This window comes from Cucumis melo, chromosome 11, assembly GCF_025177605.1.
Source record: "Cucumis melo cultivar AY chromosome 11, USDA_Cmelo_AY_1.0, whole genome shotgun sequence".
In the NCBI taxonomy this organism is placed as follows: Eukaryota; Viridiplantae; Streptophyta; class Magnoliopsida; order Cucurbitales; family Cucurbitaceae; genus Cucumis; species Cucumis melo.
The window spans coordinates 5,827,971-5,838,106 of record NC_066867.1 but is presented as its reverse complement, the minus strand read 5'-3'; the positions used below and the strand labels follow the sequence as shown (position 1 = coordinate 5,838,106).

At 33.3% G+C, this 10,136-nt stretch overlaps 1 protein-coding gene across 1 annotated transcript; it reads left to right on the top strand.

The window, feature by feature from the left end:
• The first annotated feature begins 579 nt into the window (after positions 1 to 579).
• On the top strand, positions 580 to 5,235 carry LOC127143844 (uncharacterized). The gene is made up of 5 exons (XM_051079087.1): positions 580 to 584; positions 912 to 974; positions 1,058 to 1,279; positions 4,964 to 5,020; positions 5,112 to 5,235. The coding sequence occupies exons 1-5, from the start codon at positions 580 to 582 to the stop codon at positions 5,233 to 5,235; spliced, it is 471 nt and encodes a 156-aa protein (XP_050935044.1).
• The last annotated feature ends 4,901 nt before the right edge of the window (positions 5,236 to 10,136 follow it).

Genomic DNA, 10,136 nt, shown 5'->3' with positions numbered 1-10,136 from the left:
AAATAAAAAAAAATTAAAATCACAAGGCATCCAAGCTGAAAGTAGATTAATCAAAGTAGTAATTCATTTCTCTCTTCCAAACGTTACCAACCCATTATCAAATATTCATCTTTCAATTGGTGCTCGTGTTTGTCATTTGGATTTGAACAAAAAAAAAGAAAAAAGAAAAAAATGTTGGTCAGTGCTTTAGAAAATGTAATTATCAATAATTATTGTCCTCTTTTTCTTGTTAGGATATTGGTAATTTTTAGGCATGAATTATAGGAACATATTGGGAACGAAGGATGTGTGGGTTTTGGAGTCCGGTACGGTGGGTCTAATCTGTGTTTAGGGTGAAGAGTGCTCAGGAAGCTTTGCATCCTAGAGTTTCCTGGTCAAGACGTCTTTAGTTTGGGAGTAATATTCCTCATCACTCCTTTTGTGCTTAGTTGACTGTGTGAGATAGATCGGGGACAAAGGGATTGGTTAGTTGTGTAGTGGTGGTGGGATAGTATAATTGGAGCGTCTATTATATCCGTTTTAGTTGGAGTTGGAGTTTTAGGATCATTTGTTCTTTGATTTTGGACTTAGTTGTAGAGTATGGGGTGAGATTCTAGGTTTAATGAGTTACTCATCAGATAATTTGGTGGAGGGTTGAGTTATAGTGGGTGTGTTAGGTTGGGTTGGGTTGGGTAAGGGTGTAAGTTAAAGTCAAAGTTATGGCATACGCTGTTGTATGATGTTGCTATTTATTTTAAACTGGCAGGATCATAATCCATTGGTTGCATGGTGGCTCATCCATGATGTTTTTGTGCTTGTGAGACTTCTTGTTTTTACTGTTCATACTCATGCTACTTCTTGATCTGATGATATTATTGACTAGCTTTAGTGGACTTTGTTTTTGTCATATTTTATGTTCTTGTTTTGTGCAGGGGTGAAAAAAACCGACCCGAACCGATGACCCGATTCGACCCGATTCGGTTTGGGTTGGACCGGTTAGTAACAAAAGCGTTACCGAACCGAATCAAATCGATTTGATTCGGGTTGGGTCGGGTCGGGTTTAAAATTAACCGATTAGGTTAAAATTTTTCTTTGCCTGCATCTGCGATTTCATTTCCTCTCCTCTTCGTCGACTCTTCTTCACCTCTTCGTCTGCAAACTCCGTCGGCATCTTCTCTTCGTCTGCATCGGCGTCGGCATCAACTCTTCATCTTCATCTCTTCGCCACTCCATCGTATTCATCCTCCGATTACAGCCTCCTCAAGCTTTCTTGTAGCCTTCAAGATCTTCAGATTCTCAGGTATTTTTGGGTCTTTTTTTCTATTTATTTGGTGTTATTGCCTATATAATCGGTAGATGTCTCTGTTATGTGATGAGTTTTTCTTTCTTGGTTTAATCCTTCGAGTTTTTCTTTCTGTCTCTGTTCTGTTCTCTGTTCTTGGTTTAATCTTCGCTGTTTGGGGTTTCATGGTTTCAATTTTCTGTCGCTGCCTGTTAGTAATTGAGTTTAAAATTTTTCATGTGCAAATCAAGAATCCGATATGAATGGTATTAGAAATGAGTTAGAGTATTAAGGATACTAACAACTAGTTAAGGAGTTTGTTGGGGAAGTTTGGTTATGAATACAATGAGAAGGGAAGAAAGAATATTGACAATATTTTTTGAATGAATTGGGGCTCGAGAATATCAAGATTGGGATTGTTAAGTACCTTGTACTCTTGGTTTATCTTGTAATTCCATTATTGTTAATCATATTTGGATTCTATCAATTTGGTATCATTATGTTGATAGATATCTGGTCGTAAGAACTAAGAAGCAGCCCAAAATTAATGACTGAAGAAATTTTTCAAATTACCTTCATTTCTACAGTGGCTATAAAGTCTACCGAACTCTGTCGTTTCTGCTTCGTTTAGGGTTTCATGGTTTCAATTTTCTGTCGCTGCCTGTTAGTAATTGAGTTTAAAATTTTAAGTACTGAGGAAAACACCAAATAATTGATTTTTTCAACTGATACTAATTCTTGTTCAAGAATGTTTCTAATTCTAACCATGTAGAGATAGAGAAGGATATTTAGGAATAATAAGTATACTATAAAATTGAAGGGAATCTATCGTCTTCCTTATTCTAGTATTGGGTTATTCAAAAACAAGTTTCTTAACTAAAAAAACATCTAATTAAGCTAATGTGAATAAGTGCCAATGTAAAAAATCAATTATTGAGAAAAAAACTGTTTAGAGTAAATTTTGAAAATATTTCCAGAACCATTTTAGATGAATTGTGAAATACTTCATTGTGAAATACTACAAAATTGTGAACCATTTTAGAATTGAGAATAATGTCCATTCAATGATCAAACTTTGTTGGATTTCAAAAGTCCACTTCTTCATGGTCACTTTCCGGCTTTTTCAGTTTTCACTCTTATGAATTAAGATATAGCTAGCTTGGTTATACCTACTGAAAATACACCTCAAAAGAGTTTATTGAGCTAAAATAGTTAATTAAAAATACACTCAAAGAGTTTAAGAAGCTAAAATAATAAATGAAGTCTTCCAAGTACTTGCCAAACTGTGTTATTAACAACAATTTTATTCCCAACTTCAAACCTGCAAGTGTTGACCTTCAAACCTTATTCATTGTTTAAAATGGTAAATAATTACCTTATTCATTGTTTAAAATGCATGAGCTTCTGTGTGAATCAATTATTGATTTGAGTGTTGTTCTTTCCTATGTGTTTTGTTTGATGATTATTAGGATGACTTCATTCTCGGTAGACGAGACTTCAAATCAGAGTTGTTCTAGTCTAGTGTAAGGAAAAAGAAAACCAGTTAAACCACCATCATCGGTATGGAAACATTTTATAAAAGTAGAAGGATGTGATCCTAAATATCTTAGGGCTGCTTGTAAACATTGTAGGACTTCATATGCTTATGATTCCAAAAGAAATGGTACCACTAATTTAAAAAGACATATAGAGAAATGTAAGATGTATGTAAATCCATTGGAAGATAATGTTGAAGGAGAGGGAGATTCTAAAAGTAGTTTGATGGCTGCATCATTCACTCAAGAAAATTGTAGAAAAATGCTTACTAGGATGGTTATCTTGGATGAATTTCCATTTAATTTCGTAGAAAGTGAAGGGTTTCACTAATTTTTTCGGACATTAAATCCCAAGTTTGTGATTCCATCAAGAGTAACCGTTGCAAAAGATTGTTTTCAAATGTATATGAAGGAGAAAAAAAAGTTAAAAAATGCATTAACTCGAAGTGGCCAAAGAGTTTGTTTAACAATGGATACGTGGACTTCTGTGCAAAATATTAATTATATGGTTATAACGGCTCATTTCATTGATGATGATTGGAACTTGCACAAAAGAATTTTGAACTTTTGTCAAGTAGCTAATCATAAAGGAGATACCCTAGGAAGAGCCATTGAAAAGTGCCTAGAAGGTTGGGGTATTGATAGGCTCTTTACTATAACGGTTGATAATGCAAGTTCAAATGATGTAGCCATTGCGTACTTGGTTAAAAAGTTTAAAGGCAGAAATGGGTTGGTGTTGGATGGTGAATTTATTCACATTAGATGTTGTGCCCATATTCTTAATTTAATTGTTAGTGATGCCTTAAAAGATTTCCATGTGTCTATCATTCGAATCAGAAATGCCGTAAAGTATGTTAGGTCATCTCCTGCTAGATTGCAAATTTTTAAAGATTTTGCTAAAGAAGATAAGATGTCAACAAAAAATTGTCTTACAATGGATGTTCCGATACGATGGAATTTTACTTTTACTATGTTGGATGGAGCAATTAAGTGTCAAAAGACTTTTGAAAGATTGGTGGAGCATGACCCTAGTTATTTGCCAAAGGATGATATTCCTACTACTGAAGATTGGGATAATGCAAAAGTGTTTGTAAAGTTCCTAAAGACTTTTTCAGAGGTAACAATGAAGTTTTCTGCATCTATGTCTGTGACTTCAAACATATTTTTTCATGAACTTTATTTGATCCAAGAAATAATTTGTGAATACTCATCGTATGAGAATGCATTATTGAGTCAAATGACATTAAGCATGCAGACAAAATTCAACAAGTATTGGGGTATAACTACAAGTGAGAAGACCAATTTATTATTGTATGTTTCTGTAGTTCTTGACCCTAGGTACAAGCTAGCTTATGTGAATTATTGTTTTAATGAATTTTTGGAGGAAGATTGTGCAAAAATATGGACGAATAAGGTTGAAGAAGCATTTCGTCGATTGTGTGATGATTATTATATGAGAATGTCAAAAAAAAATATTCACAAACACAATCATGTATGCCTATCGAAGGATTTGGCTTTCAAAGTCAAAGTGAAATACCTTCTATCTCATCTAGTGGATCTTATAAGGCACATGCTACTGTTCATGATAGATTTAAACAAAGTAACAAAACATGTCTAGATGATGCTAAAACAGAGGTGGCTCGTTATCTGGATGAGGCTCGTATAGATTGTATGGGCGATGAATATTTAGATTTGCTAACTTGGTGGAAGGTGAATTCCTCTCGATTTAAGATCATTAGCCAAGTAGCTAAGGACATCTACAGTATTCCTATATCAACTGTGCCTTCTGAGTCCGCCTTTAGCACTAGAGGACGGGTGTTAGATTCTTTTTGAAGTTCTTTAACTCCTCAAACTGCAGAGCCACTCATTTGTGCTCATAATTGGATTCAGTCTAAACCTTTGGATGACATGACTGAAGAAATTGACGGGGCTGAAGAAATTGATGAAGGTAATATTCTTTTTGAAGTACGCATTTAAAATTTTTAATTATCCCATATAAGCTAACTGTTTGTCATTTTGATCTAGAATTCATAAACATAGGAAAGAAGATGGAAGCTGCATTTGAGAATTTGAATAATGACTCTATGGTTTAAATCCCTACTCTCAAATCTTTATTTACATTTTTTTAAATTGTTAACTTGTTAAATATCGAATCTTGTTTTTTTAGAGTCTTGAAGCACAGTGATGGAAGCACTTCTTTAAGAACGACAGAACCAGATCCCAGGTATTTGTGATTCAAATTTTCAAACTAGTCAAACAATTTATGATGACAATGATTTCATTCATTAACTGTGTAAGTTTTAATGTTGCATCAGTGGGATGTTCTCTCGGATGGCAATCCAGTTCAAGAGGTTGCTCATATATCCAACGGTGTATCCAATTCAACACTATTTTTGGATCTATGCTCCACAACTGTTTGGGTCTTACATAACACATTGATGAGATATGGGAGTGTTTGTGGTGGTAAAATTGAATCTGGGGGTTAGTTGGGAGCTTTGAATGTGCTAAACTATTATTTACTATTACTGCCAAAGCAAAGCTCCTATCATCCCACTCCCATTTTACAGCCAATATTGTTGTTGTTGTTGTTATTAATTGGTTTTGTTTAGTTTAGTTTTGGGAGGAACTTTTCATGTTCTATATCATAGCTTCTATATCACTTTCTATATTCAGAACAATATTGTTTGGCTTTTTGCTGTGTTAGAGATTGGTTTCAACTGTCATATCATTTCAGAATATGATTGTGCTTAATTAGAAAACATATATGCAAGGGGATGGTTTAGAATTGTGTCAAACCTTCTAGAAAAAAAATCCATTATGATTAAACTTGAAAAAGTGCAATTCTTTATTACTATATATTATTTTTTTTGTAGCTTTAGAATAATGTTTTTGAATTGTGTATCTGAAGAAGGAGGAGGAGGAGGAAAAAAAAAGAAAACCCGACCCGACCCGACCCAATTACACCCCTAGTTTTGTGATTTCTTCCTTCTCTTTGCTTGTTTTGCATGATGTTTGTAGTTGGTAGTGCTTCTCTTGAGCAGTTTGTTGCTTTGTTGTGTGCTCTGCTATCTGCGTCGATCTTGAGTTATGGACCTCATTATTTTTTTGTTTTATAGATATGCCTTAAAAAAACAAAACATGTTAGGAATTATATGAAAGAACGTGGGTAAAATTGAAGATGAAGAAATTCAGCCCCTTTTCATTTTGTTTTATTTGGTTTCTTTTGCTTAAATTAAATTTATAAATGCTACATCTATTATATGAATGTTTTTATTATGTACATTCTAAATTTATTTTTAACTTCTAAAATGAGTTTTAAGAACTAAAACAAATAGTTTTTAAAATTTACTTTTTAACTACATATCAAAACATGTTGACAATTATAGTGAAAAAAAATGTAGGAACATACTCACAATTTTTTAAAAAAATTAAAGAACTAGGAATCGTGACAAAAATGAAGCAAGGAACTCAACTAAAATCTCAACAAGAAAGTTTTGCTTTTAATTATAAATAAATTAGAAGAATAAATAGAGGAAAATGATATGATTAGGTTACTACTCATTTAAGAAATATTAATTGCTTTTGACTACATGTTCATCATGTTAACTTTGCATGACGTGTTGAAACTTGTGTGTTGTCTCCCTCTCTGTATGCTGCATGAGTTGAGAGTCCCAACCCATTCTCTTCTAGTGTGATATATATTGTTTGCACTCCCTAACACTGTCTTTATGTGGCAGTTAGTGTAGATTTTGTGTTTGTAAGTTTGATCTTAAAAATTAATCTAACACCTACGTAGACACAAATTTTAGCAATTGAGGTTGTCGAAAAAAGAATTAACTATTGCAATATTTTTTTTATAACAATATTTGTCTTCACTAGGTTTTCATATTTGCATACAACATATTTTTATTTGTAATTAGCTACAACTCCCCATGTTTTTCATTTTTTACATTTTGATTATTTTACCTACAAGAGTTATGTGTACTATATATATATATATATGATAGTGATATTTTGTGGTTTGGTTTCACAAATTAATTTAAAAGATAAGTAGATATGGTTTAATATTTTGATTAGTTTGCTTTGTATCTTTTCTTTTCTTTTTCTTTTATCGAAAGCATTGTTTTTGCAGCTCTCTGAAATAAAGTTTTAGTTTCTATTTCAGACATCAAAATATTTTCCTTATTAGCTGAAAAATATCTAGTTGCAATATTCCGTCCGATATTTCCTTCCTCGAAGTGCGACTGTTGGTGAAATTTAAAAAATAAAAGAAAAGAAAGGTCAGGTGAGGAAAAATGAAAAAAAAAAAGAAAAAAGAAAAAAGAAAATAATTTCTTATTTAAAAAAATCGACGGGTCTTTCTTCACGCTTACAACTCTTCTTCTCTTCTTAATTCCTCTATACACTCCTTCCTCACTTCTCAACATAAGCTAGGGTAACACCCCGTTTTAGGTTTTCCTCTCTAACCTAGATCGTGGCATGAAAACACTTTTTAAAACAACTTTTTTCCAACTTAATATCTATGGAACCCATAATGAATTTCTACAAAAATTTCGACTGAATTGTCCCTAAAATTCGGGTTAACCAAACCTGAAAAGAGGTGAAAATTACACTTCTATACATATATGAGATCTTTACACATAAAATCTCTTTGAGTGTGTATTACCACACACTCATCTAAACTATTTCAAAGTTTCAAAGAGAGTTTATATCCAACTAGATATTAGTTACAAAATAATTATAGTCTAATGAGGGATTCCTCAAGATACATGCCCATAGCATGACCCTCGCTACTTCTAGCCATCTCATATTGCAATACAAAACTTAAGTGTGTAAATACAAAGAATGAAAGTCTGCAGTCAATTAAAGGGAACTTAACCAATGCTTTGTTCTTGACCGCTACCTGGGGGAGGGGGAGAAAACATTGAAAATGTACGTTGAAAACTCAGTGAGTGACAAGTTTCTTAGAAGTAAAAACTCATAAAACATGCTAAAAAAAAACATCTATAAATATGCATCAATGATGAAATAATAGTTGAAACGTCATTATCACATAGTCACCAATCGAACCAACAAATCTATACTCAATCCAACCATGGCAAGGCGTCTAAATATACGACCAAGGATAGCTCGCACATGACCAAGGAATCATGCAGCCAAAACTAGCTCATGCATACTTAGTACCCGCCAAGATAGCAACCTCCATCTAATTCGACCATGGTAGAATACTAAATACATAATTCGAAATAGCACACATGATCCATATCCGCAAGGAAACATGCTACCAAACGAAGCTTACACATACTTAGCACCTACCATAGTAACAATCTCCATCATATCCAACCATGATAACATACTAAATACACGACCTGGAATAGCTCATACATGATCCATATCAACAAGAAAACACGCGGCTAAACGAAGCTCACACATACTTAGCACCTACCACAGTAACAACCTCCATATCCTTTAATGTGCATATAAAGTCACCTACCATGGGTTAAGTTAGGCCTGAAGCCATATCACAATTCTCCATCCACATCCTCACTTAGGCCTAGGTTCTCGAATCTCTGATCACAACCTCTTTCGGTCCTAGAATCCCTTGACAACCATAGGTAGTGCTACGGAAACACATTCATGTACCCTTAGAAAAATCACCTTCTCGTTCACCATAAACATCAGTTAATCATATTTCAAAACCAAGTATAATAAAGAACTTGAAACACAATTTTATAGAGTTCAAGCTGTATGCATTCTTAAAATCGTGGTGAATAAACACATCGTTTAAGTATAAATAAAAACAAGAACTTGAAACCTGCTTTTATAAAATCCAAATCATAAACATTCTTAAAATCACGATGCGTAAACACATTGTTTAAACATAAATGAAAACATAGTCATAATAAGTTTAAGTCATGGTGATTTCCAAACGATATCATAAAATAACATGTATATGTACAAAGAAAGTTTGAAAATTAGTCACTCACAATCAATAACTTGATCCCCATGGATTATATCCCTTTTGCACTTCAATTTGGCCTAAAACAACGATCAAGGTCATATCATTGTCTTCACATATCAAGATGTCACAACTATTTCCAAAACACGCCATAAGGTTAACTTAAACTATTTAATGTTCTAAAGACTTTGATTTATCTCTTCCAAGTCTTAAATTGAACTTTCCCCTACATGCTTTAGTCTCGGCTAAACATTCCACCCTTGGACCTTAAACTTCACATTACACTCTTGACAAGATGAGCATCTAAACTTAGTGCAGCTTAATGGGTCTTTTAAATTAATAGGATCTTAGTTGCAATATCAATAATGTGAGAGATTTAGATCATTTAACAAACTCAATATCAAACTTATAACGAGTCAATAACTTAAGAGAGTACCCGCACTTGTCCTAAACGATCTTAAGTGCAGTGAACAATGCTTCATAGTTCTCTAAAGTCTCCAATTTTCCATTCAAACATTATGGGTACGTAATATCAAGTTCATGCTAAAACTAAATGGGTATTTAAGGACTATGAGAGAACTCATTAATTTACCTAAAACCTTATTGATACCTTGTCGAAATCGCCTGACTGCACATTAACAACTTTATAAATTCAAATTTAGTACCTAAAACCATTTTATGTTTTGAAGCTTATAAAAGTAATACCCAAGTGAACTCTAAAGTTAATGGAAAGTCCATTTTCAACTCTTAACAATCAACTCTAGGACTCGAGTATCATGAGTAATTCAATTTTAACACTTAAACTTAATGGCATTCAAGAACTTTAGGAAAAATCAACGAAATTACTCCAAACTTTCCAAGAACTTAACAAGGTACTCTTAACTTCAATCGACAACACTCTAACTACCTTCTAAATTTGAAATCTAGCTTCAATATCAAGGGCTATTCAACATTAGTACTATAATTAAATGGGTATTCAGGACTCACTCTATAAAGTTTAGAATCTTACCCAAGTTGTGCAAAAAGACCCAAATTTTGAGCTTCCTAAAGGCTGAATAGCGACTAAAATCACCCAAGAATCTAAAACTAACAACGAAATGCAATGGGTATTGTTAAACTCAAGCATAAACTTAATGGGTAATCAAAAATCACCTTAAACACAACCCCAAGCCATTCTTAGTTTAAGCAGAAAAATTTGACTAAGAAATAGATATGAATGATGACTGACTTGATTTCCGGCGAGTACCACACCTAGTGGTTGTACCACAGCTAACTCGTTCTAAAACCTGATTCAGAAAGTACAAAATTGAACCTTGAACTATAGCTTAGACAAGGATTGTATCAACAACGTCACAATAGGCGAGAGCAACGACTTGAAGAA